This window comes from Dromaius novaehollandiae, chromosome 4 (assembly GCF_036370855.1).
Source record: "Dromaius novaehollandiae isolate bDroNov1 chromosome 4, bDroNov1.hap1, whole genome shotgun sequence".
Classification (NCBI taxonomy): domain Eukaryota; kingdom Metazoa; phylum Chordata; class Aves; order Casuariiformes; family Dromaiidae; genus Dromaius; species Dromaius novaehollandiae.
The window spans coordinates 77717033-77733947 of record NC_088101.1 but is presented as its reverse complement, the minus strand read 5'-3'; the positions used below and the strand labels follow the sequence as shown (position 1 = coordinate 77733947).

Genomic DNA, 16915 nt, shown 5'->3' with positions numbered 1-16915 from the left:
CCTTGCCAAAATTATGGCTATTTAGATGCGAAGGGTTTAGATAGCTTCAAAAGAAGACTAGACAAGTTCACAGAATACTGGTACTGATGATTACTACATACACAAAAGCACATCTGTCTTGGGAAGTCCCTGAGCTGAACAGCTGAAGGCCGAGAGAATGGTTAAGGAAATTCGGCTATATGTTTGTCCTCCTCTCTCATGCATCTCTAGGTGACCACTGTCAGCCTGCTAGAGACAGGACCCTGGACTTGGATAGGCTTATGCTCTGACACAAGACATCAGGCTCCTCTGTGCTTTTGACTGAGAGTGATTGTTTGGATATAGAGGAAGACCCTTCCAATTCTTCATTCTTTTTTTTTTTTTTTTTTTTTTCCCCCCAGAAGTGAAATAATCTCATTTCCTTAGTGTCTTGTGTATTAGCTTGTGTATTTTCACCTCTGTAGTGAGGGTATCTTGGTCAGAGATGCAGGCAGTCATACCGCGGTAGCGTCAAGAAGCCCCAGGCTCCTTAGAGCTAAGTGGTGTCCATATACATCACTCAAATACAAGGAGCGAGGCTTAAGTTTGGCCCGTTCAGCTTTGTCAGCTAGAAGAGAGGGTGGGAAAATCACACATCTAATCAACGTATAGCTTTGCCTACTAAAAAGACTTCTCTGTAGATGTCAAATATTTTTTTGCTGATCTAGCTTATTTCTTCAAGAAACAGATGTAAACACTAAACTCCAGAGGGAAGCTTGTCTCTAGGAGGAAATGTTTGCTGGCGTATCCGGATGTGCAAACTCTTTACTACAGACAAAGAATGACATGAGGCTACACTATTACCAAAGAGGAATTTAAAGAATGATTTTTCAGGAGCATTTTGTGGCTTAAGGCTTTTTCTGGAACTTGCACGCATAAAGGAACATATATGAAATTTTTATGGCTACACTTATATTCGTGCCTAGGTTGAAAATTTTGTTGTTTGTCCTAAGAGCAAAGGTTTTCAGGGTTCCAGAAGCCCCGTTAAGCATTTGCTTTCATGCTGACTTAACAGTCTTAGGCAATGCAATGTGAGACACATACATAATAACGTGCCTTTTTTTCCTCTTGTATTTGCTGTCATGCAAGAATTTCGGGTTTGTAGAAAGACTCCGGAGACCAACTGAAATGCAAATCAGGATATATCAGACTAAGAAAATAGAAAGGATATTATCAGGAGCCTTGAAACACATTTTCATTTCAACTCTGAAAAGCACTGGCAGAATAATTTTGCGGAGTGAGACCGTCTCCTCCAGATGTGGCGCTGGACTGGACCTGAGCTTTGCTGCTTATTTACCTTTCAAAAACCTGCTTTTATTGTGGTGTTCGTGCCTAGCAAGGATCCTGAACATAGGCTCTTTTAATGTAACTTGAAAGGAAAGCGGGGGACCCCAGCATAGTCCAAATATAGCCCCCACGGTAACGGTACTGCCGGCCGCGTGGACTGCTTGTTGGAGGCGAAGTCGTGCTCATAGAGCTCATGCCGACGCCGGCCTTTCAGGAGTGGGGAGGGAGAGGCTTTCGGGGAACTGCTGCTAGCAGATAAAAACCTGAACTCGCAACCAGTTCTGAAACGGTCCCTGCTTGATGTAAAGGCCTTTGGAGCTTTTTCACTCAACTTTGAGCACTTCTGCCTTTCCTCTCGCAACGTTTAGCTTTGACTTTCTTCTGCTTATCTGTCGCTGGAGAGTAATTGTCCCTTTCATAAGGACCTTGCTTTAACCTTGAACAGTGGTTCCTCTAGCACCTGACGTGCCTTATGTACTATATATACTGATGAAAGAGTGAGGTACCATCCTAATGTCTTCCTTGATGATTTCTTTTTTTAATCTGTTTCAAGGATGCCTTTCAGATGGGACATGAAAGCTTTTCCAATTATTACAGCACTCTCTATGAAATTTTTTATTTAAAATTTAGATTTATATTTAGAATAGGAGGAAAAAAGCCTACACAGTCTTAAGGGGCTGAAGCAGCAATACTCGAGTTGTTAACAGTTGCTGTTATCTGTTGTTTGGTCTGGGCCTAATTGTGAAATGGGCATTTCATTACTAAATGGACACAGAGCCTTTCATGCTGATGGCGACCTGACCACACATCTCACTGTTGCTGTATGTGAAGCCTTGCAGGGAAAAGGTAGGAATTGTAATGATAATATTCTGGCAGGGAATGCTGCAACAGGACTATATATATAGTAGAAAGTGAGAACTCCCATTTCAGGGCATGGTTGAGGCATGTTCAATCAAAGGAATAAAACTGATTTGGTTTTATTTAGTCTGTTTAGGAATAAAACTTGTGCAGCAGACTCCCATTTATGCTTGCACCCAGTGTCAGGCGTGAGCTGGCTGGGGCAGGTGGACACAATCCAAAATTAAGAATAATTTGCAAACTGAGAGAATGGCAAGGGCTCTTTGATTCTCTGCCTTGGCTGGACATGTGTGAAGGGAAGAGAGTGGAGAAACTGGGCTTTATTCAGTGCACAGGAGGAGAGCTACAGAACCGCCACAAACAAACAAAAGCGAAAAGGAAAGTAAGAGTAGATATGTTTTTAATATTATGGTAATGTGCAAGGCATGTTCTTTAGCAGAATTCGGATAGGAGGACAGGACCAGGAATGGACTTGCAAAGCTAAGGTAAAACCCTATCTTAGAAAAATGAAGAGAAAGGAAAAAATGCTTTTGACGAGGTTTGATAGGAAAAGTATTGGCAAGTGTCACCAAGAATTGGGAAAAATAACAGTTCAGCACATGGCTAAACCATGCGAGATGGCTGATGTGTGCAAACCTTCAAAGATGAATTCATTGGTAATTAGGAATACAAAGAGCTTGAGTGAAAACGCGGAGGGGTACATGAACTTGTTGGCTTCATACCCCATATGATACTTCCTGAGAGATTCGGCCCATGTTTATACAGTGGCAGATGTTTATATACTGGCAGATGTGAGCCTTGATGAGCACTATGGGTGCTACCACTACTGTAGCATCAAGCCCAGGCTAAGGCAACCTGATGTGAAGCAGGTTGCTTTAGCCCTGCAGCTTCTTGCTGTTTTGGTAGGGCGTGGGCACAGAATATAACATGTAGGTGCTCCTGTCCATCTCCCAAAGCCTGCAGGCATATGTAAAGCTTTTGGAAAAGGAGTATGCACAGTGAATTTATCAGCTGGCTCTGGGATGTAATGAAAAATAGCTTGGGAAGTGCACCTTTGTTTGTGCAAAAGCAAAATGCAAAGCCAAGGGGATAAAATGCAATGATAGGCTTAATGTTCTGCATAACTGTAGTAATTGTATTAAAGCTAGCAGGCAAGGAAAATTCAGGGAGGCAGAAAGTGCTGCACTAGGCATGGGCAGTAACTCAGAGAGTAAGAGTTAGCAGGTGTGTAGCAATAACTGGTTGCAAAGCAGCAAAAACATGATTTGTGAAGTGCAGACCGGGATGCTAGGGGAAGGCAGCGGTACTCAAGCAAAAAGAAATTGGCAGTGAGGCAGCGATGAGCACGTGAGGCTACCGAGGCTTCCTTGGCACGGGCTGATGGAGGAGGAGAAGCTTGCAGCTGGCCAAGCCCTGTGCAGGTTGGATGAGGGCGCGATTGCGGGGCTGCGGGGAAACAGTGCGTGCCGTTCAGGAGGTGTCAGGTCGTACAGAAAATGCAGGAATAATGCAAATGTTCTTAATGCAGACGAGCTATTTAAATAATAGATGCTGAAGCAAAACAAACCCAAATAACTCGTGGAATAGGGAGGATGGTGTCATGGATTCCCTGGTTCCTTTAGGCCTAGGATAGTCAGCTCCCAAGGCGTGCAATAGCTGTATTTGATTACCAAGAGAGAAATACAGAGGGAAAAGGAGTAGTGGGAAGAAACAGAGATACCAGTCGCTGCCCCGGACTGCGCAGAGGTGACAGTAGCCTCGGGAGGAGGTCGTGTCATCCCCCAGGGAGCCACGGGACTGTCCCGTGGAAGCCTTCCTGCGCCAAGGCCAAAGGCTTCAACAACAGGGAGATGTCTACTCCTGACACTACGGCTTCTTTTTCCTGAAGAAAAAGAGGACTAGTGAGTGATCTAAGGTTAAAGGGACAATATTGTGGTTTGGGGGCACTATGTCAGTTGTGAGAGATCAGACTGTGAATTAGGGGGAGGAAAAAAAAGAAAAGAAAAAAAAAAAGTAAATTCAGAGGCATTGCTAGAAAACCCATTAATGGCAAACCCAGAAATAATCCCCGCTGAACCCATGAACATTTGCCAAGCAGAGGAAATTCCCCAGTGCATATGAGAACCCCAAGACAGCAGGCAGTGCTCCGAGTGTGATAAAAAATTAAAAGTATTACAAGGCAGAGACCGGGGCAGGGCGTCCTGCCGAGCGAAGACGCGGCTGCCTGGGGAGCTGCGGTGCAAGCTTGGCTGCAGCCTGGCTGTGGCAGGGAGGCGAGAGGTAAAACGTGCAACTGATTTTGCTATTTTTCACACAGGTGCGAGGTGCAGGCCGGAGAGGAGCGCCGGCGAGAAGGGACCTCTCACGGGGAGCTGGAAGGAAAGCTGAGCTCCTGCTAAGCCGGACGCGGTGCGCAAGCCAGCGTGCTGCTAGAAATCCTTGAAAGCAAATCCCAGTTAGGAGAAGGTAAACGGATGAAATTTAGGGTTAGAGTCGTAAACTTGTCTTTGCGAAGGGAACAAGCAAACTAAATGTGTAATGAATCTGAAAAGATATGGTTTGTAATATATGCTCATTGGGATGTTAAAATACTGTATGAAACCCTCCCGAAGGGCCAGGAAAGCTTATGTGGTCTGGCTGAAGAAAGACAAGCGTGGAGAAGAAAAGCTTTGGTCCAACATCTTTGATTCTTTCAACCAACCAACCAAAACCCTGCAATAATTGTAGCTGATGTTACAGCAATAAGGCATGTGGAAGGAAAGGCAATACAGCGAGGTGTGCAGGTACAGCGTGTTAGAGACAGGCAGAATGAAGAACTGGGGGTGATGGGTGATGAACTGTGGTGGGAATTCTCCCTCTAATTTAATTGTGCCATGGTCAGCTGCAGAGCACAGCTGTCCAGGTAGGTCTATGGGACATAAGATGGTAGCCCCTGCAAAGAGTATGAGAGAGAATTTGAAATATATAGAGAGAAAAGGAAGTATGAAATATAAGAGAAATGAGAGTGTGAGAGGGTGTGCTGTCATGGGCCTCTGATATCAGTAAAGACAGTATCACTGGTGCAAAGAAAGCTAAGTGTTAATCTGCTCAAGCAGATGACAAAGCTTTGGCTTGCTGGCTGCAAGGAAGGCTCAGTCCCAGCTGAACTGACCTTTCAGAGAGGCTGGCAAAGCTTCCTGTTTCCCCACCAAAGATCGTTTTCTATTTAGCTTCAAATTTTGAAAATTGCAAAAATCTCTTCCAGGCTTTTTAGTTTGCGCAATACCCTTAAAGCATGTACAGGTACATCCTTGTCGTGGCCAGCTCAGGCACCAGCATTATTGTGCAGCGCTCGTCGGTGATGGTGCATCCTGCAAATGATGCTGTGCCCCATGCAAGTGTCCCGCATGGACTAAGTGCACTGGGACAGTCTCTTCCTTCCTCATCCTCTAGTCTCTTTTTCTTTTATTTAGCCTGCTCTGAGCTGCTGGGCAGCTCATTCACGCTGGGAGCGGTGCTGGAAAAGCTGCCAAAGCCAGGGCCCCCCAGCTGGTGCTGCAGCCACCGCGTGCATGGGCACCAGCCCCAAGCGAGTTGCCCTCGGCTGGATACGTGCGAGTTGTACCCCGTGTTGGTGTCCTGGGCCGCCAAGGGCGCACTGCCGGCGGCTGGGGCGATTCGCGAGCGAGCCACGCAGGGAAGCCCAGAGCCACATCGCCTCCGCGTCTGGGGAATTTTGCCTCTAGCTTCAGTCAGCATTTGCAAGTCTTGTTAAACCTGAATAACCGCAATCCGTGACTCCAGCTTCAAAAACATCAGGTGAGAGCGATGGTTCCCAAAGCTTAGCGAGATAAAGCGGCCTCCGAGAATGCCGCTTACCTACGTGCAATGTTTTGCTTTAAGGAATCGATGGATTTGTGGATCGTAGGTGACAATATTCCTAGTCTCTACTCTTAACTGCTCTTTTCTCCACCTTTCCCACTGCAGATGCTGAAAAAGTAGTGTGAAGCGTGTGTTTACGTGCACCCCCTCCCCGGCTCTTGCACCGAGGTCTCGGTGTGCGGCGGTCCCTGCTCCTGCCAGCGTCCAGCGACTGCTAGGTCACCTCCGCGTCAGGCAACGTTTGCTTAGCTGAAGTTATACTTTTAAATGTTTGTAATTACACTGGTGTAAAACCATTTGCGGATGCTCTTCTATGCGCTTTAACGGAAATCTGAATTCACAGCCAGAACCGATTTTCTTTTGGACTCTCTTCTGAAAGCTGAATCTGTTTAAGGGTATCCACATGGGTGTGCGCTGGCTTCAATAAACAGAATTAAAAACAGATTTTGCTTAAATTGCTGCAAGTTTTAATGCAAACAGGGCCTCGGCGAAGCTGAAAATCCCCTCGCTCCTCTCGGAGCGTTTGCTCTCCCCTGTGACACTCGAGTGTTTTCATGCATTTAAATGTGCCGCAGCCCAGGCGGCAGGTTCCCCAGTATCCAATCTTCTCCTGAAACAATCGAGCTCCTTTGGCGTTTCGCAGCCTCTCCTCTGCCCCTGACTGGCTATCGCGCTTCCAATCAGGCACGGAGGAAACGTTTAAACACGCAGCCCCTCGGCTTGCCTCCCCGTGCTCTGCTCAGAGCAGGACTCGGCCATGCAACTCAGCCCAGGTAAGGCCACGCTTCCCCGTCCGCAACGTCGCATCCCACACGTTTCCCACCCAAGCGCCTCCATTTAGTCGTCGCCTCCTCCCTGCGTGAAGGGGGAGAGAGGGACCCCCAGCGCCTGGGGCAGGCAGGAGGCACAGGGGCAGCGAGCCGCAGGCAGCGGTCCCCGCGTGGGAGTCCCCGACGCGGCCTCGGGTCTGCCCTGCGCTCGCAGGGAGCCGGCGAGGGTGCGCGTCGCCTGCAAGCCTCCTCCCCGCCTTTCTCACGTGCTTGGCTCGCCGTGACGTCCCGGCGTGACCCTCCTGGCTGCTCCCCGTGCCCGTGCGCTACCCAGCACCACGTGCCAGGTCCTCAGCTTCAGGACGGTTTTTCCAGTTGTTTGTTTTGAAGGCTCTTAAGAGCAATATGCTATCAGCTGAGGTTTCTAATTAACTCTGAATAGCTAGTCTGCTGCCACTCAAGTCTAATTCTCATTAGCATCTCCGCTAACAAGCTTCAGTGTTTGCCCTCCTAATTAGCTTCTGGTTAGAGCTCTCCCGTCCTAGGATGCGCTGCTGGTAATTGCAGATCCAATTGCTTTTACAGCCAGCTCCTCCGAGACGGCGGATGCTGCTGTCTTAGCCTGACATAGATCAATGCCTAAAATACTTACGCCTGTAGGTTTTTCAGCCTTCTCTAAGTGTGTGCCTATATGGTGTGTGGTTTGTTTTGGTGCGGCTGTCCCCGCCGCCGCTCGTGCCCTGCGCTGTGGCCTTGCGGCCGCCCGCCAGCACGCCCCGCGGCGCGTCCCCTCGATGCCGGGCTTGAAAAGCGAGCACCGGTTCGCGTTGCCGGGTAGGACGCGTGTGAGGTTGGCTGCTCGCAGCGGCATTTCTGTGGAATGCTCTTAGCAGGCTTAATGTATGTCTGCGAGTCGAGTTAACCCCTTGGCGCCTGCAGCTCAGGAGGGCTTGCAGCCCGCTCCCAACGAGCGGAGCCAAACAGCTGGGACTCTGCAGAAGAGGCTAAAAAATACAGTGGGAAAATTCAGCAGAGCAGGCTGTAGTTGTGCACGTGCCTGCTAGCACAAAACGAAGCATGCAGGAGAAGAAAGGTAAGTCTTGCAAGTCTAACAAAATACCTTAAGCTGTTGAAAGCTTGGCCCACAGATGTAAATCTCTTCTGTGCAGGCTTTCAAATCAGGTATTTAATTCTTGAAGAGAGAAAAAATACTGCTCACCCTGTGAAGGCTTTCTGGTGGGCTTCTCTCTCTGGAGATGTCTGGAGTGCTCCTGTTGTCACGCTCTAAATTGAAGTCCGCTTTTTGTTCAGGCTCCTGAAATCAGGCTAAGTAATTGGATTCCACGTACCCTACTGCTCTGGGTAGGCGAAGAGCAGGGCAGCACTGAAACTGAGGTCTGAGTTTTACCTTGGGATGCTCCGATCCCTCCATCTTGACACTTGCTTTTCGTTTTCTAAATCGAGAGGTAAGGGCTTGACGTTAACACTACAAATTAACTTGGAAGATGAAGACGGGTCTTTCTTATTTGTCTTTGGAAAACTTATTTAGTTTTGTGATAAACCAGGAACTCTTTCATCATGCTAAAACTGAAGGCGCTGATTCCAGAGGACCCAGGCAGGAGTGTCCTGCATTGAAAAAAGGGATTTGAAATATGACCTGCTTACACTAATAGCAATAGAAATTGCTTAATCATGTCTAGATCTCTTAAATATGATTGCCTTAAAAGTGTAAGCACTTAGATGAACCTAAGGTAACTGGGCAAGTTGGAATGGTGGCGCTGTGTTTACGTAACATCTTGCATGTTTATCTCTTTTGTTCATTTAAGATTTACTCTTCTGGGCACAAAGTATTCGTCACTTTTTTTAGCCGAAAAAATCAGAATTTGGAAGATCCCCTTAAGAGAAGCTGATTTTTCTTGGTTTGATTGCATATATGCAAGTATATATATACACTTGGAAAACAAAAGTAATGATGGTGAGCAAATCTGAGTGTTTGAAATTATTTCAGTTACATATTGAGGAGGCTTATTGAAGTAAACTATTGACCGGTTTTATCTGCAAAACTGGATTCCAGATCACAAGTATGCCATTTACTGCGCTGTACTTTACTGTTGCCCATTGCAGATGGAAGCCCAAAGCAATGCGCACTGATTGAGATAACTTATTTGGAACTTTTAACGCAAAACTTGAGTTTGGGTTTGGAAAAAAGTAAGATGGCAAGCGAGGTGTTTCTAGTTTTCTCTTAGTTTTAAATACAGATTAAGGCAGGGAATTAGTCAATGGTAGCAGAAAGAAGAATGCAGAATAAAGCGCTCTGATGGTAAGACAGAGAAAGATGCAGAACACTAGTAGGTATACAATCCTTGTCCAGCTACTGAGGGACTTTCACCCCCAAATAAAACTTTCAGACCAAAGTTGTACAGATACTACCAAAATGTTACTGTGAGTCATCAGGCATAAATTTACATGTCCTGAAAGGCAAGGTATTTTATCCATTTGGCATAGTACATTTTGTTCTTCTTTGAAGGCCCAGGCTGTGAAGACTTCAGCAGACTTAGTGTGTGTGAAAGGACATACAAAGACAACTTGAGCTTGGGCTATGACAGCTATACTGCTCTTGCAAATTGTTAAAATAGATAAAACTAAGTGTGGAGGGCTTCTCATGGTGTCTGTTGCCTTTAGCATGATTTGCCCCAAGGATTTTGCCATTCAGAGCAGTTTGTATACTGCTGGCTTATTGCCGAGTTTGTTGCAGAAAGTATTTCTCTCAATGTGACTGTAAGCTAAATTGGAGTCATGATCTCTTGTTAAGGCAGGCGATAAATTATTTTCTGGAATATAAAAATGGTGATAAAGTACCATCTATACTGACAATGTAAAAAGTTTATGAGTTATTTCAGCATTATTCTTACTCATTGAGTAGGTTCCTCTATAGATCAGGAAGAGTCTTGACTCCATCTAGTTCAGTTGATGTTCTGGAGTTTTTTGAAGATGAAAATGGAGAGGATCTCAACCCTAATTCTTTCTTCTTGTAAGATGAAGATAATTCTATGATCCAGGCCCTTTCTTACAGCAGAACAGCCTTTCTGCGTAGATCATTAGAGAGAGCATCCCCTTAATTATTTATACTACACATACCAGGTGTGCTGATTATGAAATTTCCCTTGAGGCTCCGGAAGGAAATGAGATCCTAATAAATGCATGAGATAGTGGAACAGTGCAGCTGGACTGAAACTTCTCCTGGATGAAAATCAGTCATCTGTGTCAGTGATTCTTCTTACACGGGTTTTTAAAAAACATTACAGAAGGTAATCTTCTTACATTTGTTATCCAAACTATGCTGGAGGTGTCAAGAAACTATGCTTCAAGGGATCTTCTCTAGCTTTGCAGGAAGGAAAGAACAAACAAGGTTGGGGTATGCAATTCTTATCTCAGAGACACGTGGAGCTGGAGGTGGCCACATTGATGTTGTTGATGAATTAGTTCATAACGAGTATTATTGCACAGTGATAACTGAAACATGATCCTAAAACTGCCTGGAAAATTCTCCTTATCAGAATGCTGACAGAAAATCAGAGGAATGTATTTTAGAAATATGGGTCTCCTTTTTGTCTTGGCAAATAGAGAGATCTTATTTGGAAGACCAGAACTGTATTTGTTTGAGACTCTTGGCATGAATGCATTCAGCGAAGTACAAGGGAAGAAACAGCCCTCACCTGGAGGGGAAACAGAAATAGAAACAAAACTAAAGGTAGGAGCAGAAAAGAAGGAGAATGAACTTGATGTGAAGGACGAGGGAAAGCAACATGATGCATCAGGGAGTGAAATGGCCTACTATAATAGGAGAAAAAGCAATGCTTATTTAACCCTGAGCAATGCACGGTGACCAGAACAAACTGAAATTTCTCTTCCTTAGGCATACAAAAAAATCTGTTTAATAAATTTAGCTTTAAGAAATTGAATACATAAATGTCAGAATGCTTGTTACAATTTTGTGGCTGAAGGAAAATTAAAAGGAGCAACTAAATGAGTAAGATAGTTGCAAGGAACATGAAATCAGTAGAAAGACTGATTTATGCTGTATAAGCTGTATAATACAAGCTCAGGAAGGCGTGCATCTTTCATCTGTTAAAAAGGCTTGGGCAGAGCTCTCTGAAAAGCTGGTATTTTTAAAAAGAAGAGCAGAGAGATGTTGGAAGTGAAAAGAAATCTTTCAGAAAGCGGAGGTCATGTTTGAACAGAGGAAATAGAAGAGAGCGTACATTCTGGCAAGTTAAACAAGGCAAGTTAAACAGGCAAGTAAAATCAATTTTGAGAAACAGCTTTCTAAACTTACAGGAACCAAAAAAAACCCCTTCAAATACCTGAAGAGCAGGAAGCCTGTCAATCAGCAGGCTTGAGAAGTGATTGCAGTGTAATAAGAACATTTCAGGAACACAGGGCTATCTCAGAAAGGCTAAATAAATCTTTGCTTTGGTGTTCGTTTAAAAGATCTCAGGGAGCTTTTTCTCCTGAAGCATTTTTATGTGTGAAAGAGTCTGAACAACTGTTTTAAACTGAAGTGTCAGACAGAACAGATTCAGAAAAAATTGATAAAAAGCATAGTACCATTGATTAAAAATACATGGTAGCATCCCAAGAGTCCCAAATGTGGAGCTGTTTAATTGTTTCATTTGCTATGAATTAAACAACTGTTGTGGAAAATGAAGGTGGCAAATGTATGTGATTGATGTTTTAAAAAAAATGGAGGCAAGGACTGACCTAAGGGGTTATATACAGGTAAATCTAACCTTCCTCAGGCAAATTTATGGAAACCAAAATGAAGAATAGAATTACTAGGGTACTTATTATACATTGGGCAGGTGTCAGAATAGATTTTGTAGAAGGAGTCTGCCACAAATCTGTATGCTTTGACGCCCAGAAGCTGGTAGATGTGTTTCAGCTGATCTGGTATGATTGGTCTTCTCTGGTCCTTTGCCAATGGCCATCAAAAATCTAAATTGGAATTCAAGGAATAAGAGGGAAAGTCGTCTTATAGTTTTGAACACATTAAAGTTCTAATTGATTAAAGATAGAAAACAGAGGGTGGGAATTGAATCAGTTCTAATGAAGGAAAGTTACCAGACCACAAGAGTCTCTGTTGGCACCTCTGCTGTTAAATTATCTACGAATGCTTTAGAAAAATGGAGAGCAGACAAACTTATAAAAAAATTTTCATGGTAGTCAAAATTATAACTGCCAATACCACTATTCAGTCATTAAAAACAACTGAATATTCTTTCCATTTTTGCACCCAATCTAGATAACTGCAAAGGGATGCATAAGGGGAAAAGAACCTTTCTTCTGCATCTGCAGTGATGGGCTCTAAATTATCTGTAACCTTCAGGAAAAATATCTTGGTGTCATTGTGGATAGTTCTGGGAAAATATCAGCTCAATCCTTAGTCATCAAGAAGACAAATAGGATGTTAGAAACTTTACAGAAAACTTTTTTTTTTTTTTTTTTTTTAAGTGTGTAAATCCGTAGCATGCCCAAATGTTGCACGGTGCAGTAACTGTATCTTGAATACAGCAGAAGAAGAAATGGTACAGAGAAAAGGTGTAAAAATGATCATAGTTATAGAAGGATTTCTGCGTCAAGAGAACTTACACATAGGACTGAGAAGGACCTCTTGAGTCATCTTGTCCAGTCCTCTATTACTGCTGGCACCATGTCATATAGTTTTTTCATACAGTTCTCAAATGTATGATATAGAACAATATATATTCTAATTTCTACCAGAGAATTATCTGGTCTCTCTAATGTGAATTTGTAAAACTTCTTCAACTTTGTTTGCATCTCAATGGATAGCTTTCCTTCCACTCAACTGCATCCATCGTGTCTTTTCCCCATGTTCAGCAGTGTCATTCTCACTGAAAATTGAGCTAAACTTCTAAATTTCTAAACTCTAGATTCTAAAACTTGATTTTTTAAAAAACTTTTTCTTTGTTTTTGCATTGCACCTAGATTATTCTAACCTGTATCATATCCTTCTGAAAAGCAGCCCTACTTTCCTTTCCCTGTTTCTTTCGTGTCTGTGAAAATCCTTTTTCATTTTTGTTCTGCTATTGCACAACACAACCGAGCTCAGCTTTTGGCAATTCTTAATTCATTTCTAGACCTCCAAAATATAGTTATCTTTGCTGATCAGTCTTTTTTTCCATGGCATCATATTTTTCTATTCCATTTTTTCTTCTTATCACTAATACTGTTCTTGAGAGCAGTTCCACATCATTGTGCGGGATATTAGCTTTGCAACCAGTGCTGTCAAGCAGCCCTATATCCTATATTTCAATGCAATATTTTCAATATACATTAGCCCATAAGACCCTGCTTAGATCCTAGGCAAAAAACAGCTTGAGACTGGTTGGTGTAATGGCTCTGTTAAATGTCTATTAAATTGGAAGCTGCTGCCCCAAGAAAAATGTAGCACATATCTCATAATGCAATGCATAAAATTCCCAGGGTATATTCTCTGTCTGACCGACTTGTCTTCTCTTGGTTTCTAGTATGTATCTGCAGGACACGGAGAGAAACCAGTGGGGATTGAGGAGACCAAAACCCAGGTCAGATTAAGGAATTGCAAGGATGAAAATGAGTGAACAGAGGGGCTGAAAATCTGGGAGGGAAGTTTCTGAGGGAAGATCTGTGGCTATGTGGGAAGAGGTGAGCATGTGAAAAAGTGTCTCCTGTCACTGAGGTTTCCCCTAGTCCTCGTTAGAGGAGGGAAGGTGCACGGCAAATCTTTGCTCGTACTATTCAGACAAATGGTTGTGTGATTATCATGAGGAGACAACAGTTAAATGAGTTATAGCTAAGTTTTGTTATAGAAAAGCTAAGCTGACAAAATCGCTCATGTAGCTATAGTTATCTGGACAGTTTCCTTGTGTTATATTAATTTTTCTTACATGATACCTTATTATACTTGAGAAACAATTCGATACCAGCAAGCTCCCCTTTTTTCATAGTGCAATGATGGCTTGATCATAACTAGACCACTATCTTTTTTTACAGTGATATAATTTTAATTGAGGATGCTTATTTAAGTGGGCCAAATTTTTTTCTATATTCTATGAAACAAAGCAGTATTTTCTCTGCTTGACGTATGTTATTTGCTTGCTTGCCAGCTTCTCAAGATGCATCACAAAGTGATGGCAGATGTCTTCAGTGATTTGCCTAACCATTTTATATTCGTACTAGTAAAATAAACATGTCCCAGAGATTGTCCTCTGGGAGTCGGCGGAATCGCTGGGGAAGCTTAACCCAGTCTCTGCCCGTGACACTAGGAACGTGATGGAGGAGGAATTGAGATACTGCCCTGATGCTTGGAGAACACGTTGGCAATTCTGGTATTTGTTATCATTTGAAGCAAGCAGGTTTATCCTGGGATGACCACAGCCCCTGAAAAGGCATCCATGACATTGGAATAGACCTCTCATTTGTGACCAAGAAAAAGAGATTAACTCCAGGCAGCCCCTAGGTATTAGGCTGCTTGTGAGGGGAGCCATTGGCAAGTGGAGCTGGTAATTTGATGCATTAGTTTCAGAGGTCAGTCACCTCCTAATGAACCACCCTATTTTCTGGTGGTGGTGGTTTTCAACTTAAATCTGACTAGACCGTGTCGTCTTTAACATTAGTTGGACATTTTTGCTTCTTTGGACCATCAAGCTCTGTGACCAGCACCAAAACTAGCATGTGCAAAGCATCTGTGATGACAAATCTAGGCAGAAGCGTGAACTAGATGTGCTATTTCTTCACAGATCTTGGCTTTATCTCACCACCTTGGAAGTGACTGTCTCATTGATAAAAGAGCTCTCACTGGTGAAGTGAATGGCTGTCTGATCGTGGATGTATTTCCCCAGAGTGGGGGGTTGAGGGTTTGAAGATGTAGGCTGGCATGAAGGTACATGCTAGCAGGTGTTGTAGAAGTGCTAGGTAGGATGTTGTTATGTGACCTTTGCCCCCTTTGTTTTGGCAGTTTTGGGGAAATGACGGTGGTTCTGAGGAAACAGATGATGCCAGTTTGTGAAGCGTTAAATCAATGCTGAGTTCTTGTGCCCCAGGTGAAAAGAGATTTGAAAGAAGAGGAGGGTTATAAGGCAAAGATAGCTTGTTTGTCCCTGAATAAAGGGATGCTGGCGTGCGCCGTAGCACCTACGGGACTGGACAGCAGGCCCTGCTGGAAGAGCAATACGGTCAGTCTCCGCTCCTGCGGGGGCAGCATGCAGACCAGACTCGTTGGCACCACCAAGACTGGAGATGATAGGGGCCCCCTCCATGCTAGCTGGTGGTCCTGGTCATCTGCCGGAGTCTGGATGGGGGTGACAGACAAGAGGGCTAGCAGCTGGACAGGCCTCACAGCTGCTGTTTGCCGTCAGGCGATACTGCCCTGCTTGGGTCAGCGATGTGGAAGGCAGCAGGACAAGCTGCGCTACAGGATCTCATGGGAGGTTTCTTGCTGTGTTTTGGTCACCGGTGCTTTTGGTTGGTCCTAGGGAGGGAGGGAAGTGGCCAGGTTTCATCAGAGGATGCCAGTGGCATCCCTCATAACGGGATTCAGAGGAAGGCGGCACTGTGCTGTAGGAATTTCTGAAGCTCATCTTCTCTTTCTCTATGGTGCCGACTTTAAACTGATGGATACTACAGCAGTCGGGGATCTTCCCCTCCCTGAAGCAATACAGGCACCCGTGTGCAGTCTGCTGGAGGGACCCTTACTGTTGCACATGCCACAGAGTAGAAGGGTAACATTTAGAGAGCCTCTGGATCATTTCTTGTAGGCGTTGGAGAATTAGTGCAAGGTAAATATTTTGATAGCAGGAATTAAAGGAGGATTGAGAGAGCTGCTCAGCTCATTACAAAAGAGTAAAATGCTCTGTCTTATGAGGCAGTGGAGAAGAACTGACACAGCATGTCGGGGTGTCCACGCTGTGGTGTCCTTTGAGCCAAAAAAGCCTGGTCTCAGATGAAGTGGGTGTGCGCCCATGCTGTGCGGCGCATGCTGGCTACCAGCCACAGACAGTGGCTGTGGCTCGTTGAAGATGAGCGTATTGAGAGAGGAGGCTAGTTCTAAAAAATCCAGCCTGATGCAGGGTTCATAAGACTGCACCGTGTCTTGGCATGTGGCACAGTTAATTTTTGGAGGTATAAGTAAATTCTTTGATGATGTAAACAGGGTTGGCCAATAAAGTTCTGCAGATGACAAAAGCCACGTTAAACTTCGCAAGGCTCCCACACCATTGCAAATACTGAAAAAACGACCGTAGCAGCAGTCAGGGAAGGCACAGCTGTGCGGTATAATTTCTTCTCCAGCCAGCAGGTGCTCGACTGGAAGGATCACAAACCAGGATCATGTCCTTATGCTCAGCCTTATAGGACTCACTCTTCTTTTTTTTCTTAGAATAATAATAATAAACCACTCCAAGCAATGTAATCTCTCTACAAGCCTCTACTTCTTCCTAATAGAAGTCCCCAAAAGGTGCTTTCTGATGCTCTAGCTACGTGATATCAAATTCCACCAGCAGATGTCTTCAGAGTTTTGAGTCCGGTTATGAGGCTGTCCAGACCTTGGCAGAGATTTTTAAATTATCTCCTTGTTAAGATGAGCAGGAAATTCTGTCTAAAAATCACTAGAATGTTGCAGAATTCTAGCTATCATTTTCCTATTTTATGGGAGCAGGTTTAGGGGCACTTGCTGCTCAGTTTTAACGCTATCGGATAAACTAACAACTATATGCGGCTGAGATTAATCTGAAATCTAAATTGAAATCTTGCATCAAACTTTCTTTTCCGAATGGGCCTGAAATAAAATTCTGCAGTTTTTACACAACTCTAGCTGCAAAATTATCTTTACAAATGTCTAAAATGGATTGTAAATATCTCCATTTACTCAGCCTGCTCATCTACCCCTATTAAGAGCAAAATACCTCCTGTTCTGTCAAAAACTTGCCACTTTTCTGCTGCATACCTTTTATTTTATGGTTAATATCTTTCAGTGAGATTAAAATGTGCTGCTTTTCTCAAACGACTCTTTGCAGCTTCCAAATAGTACTACTTTACTTCCACTTCTTCCAGGTATAGATTTA

General features: G+C 44.0%; 1 protein-coding gene and 1 long non-coding RNA gene across 4 annotated transcripts in view; both read left to right on the top strand.

The window, feature by feature from the left end:
• The first annotated feature begins 393 nt into the window (after positions 1-393).
• LOC135328319 (uncharacterized) lies at positions 394-6479 on the top strand. Its single transcript, XR_010389148.1, has 2 exons — positions 394-5961; positions 6130-6479. It is a non-coding gene; the product is annotated as an uncharacterized LOC135328319 (long non-coding RNA).
• Positions 6480-6702: 223 nt separating this feature from the next.
• Positions 6703-16915, top strand: part of MSANTD1 (Myb/SANT DNA binding domain containing 1) — a 46130-nt gene continuing 35917 nt past the window's right edge. Inside the window, exon 1 of one of the 3 annotated variants that reach the window (XM_026122074.2) lies at positions 6703-6797. In XM_026122074.2, the coding sequence (XP_025977859.1) occupies positions 6782-6797 (16 nt within the window). In that variant the 5' untranslated portion in view covers positions 6703-6781. Of the gene's footprint in view, positions 6798-7682; positions 7888-13342; positions 13400-16915 lie in introns of those variants that run through there. The other 2 variants (XM_026122075.2, XM_026122077.2) reach the window with 2 other exon arrangements.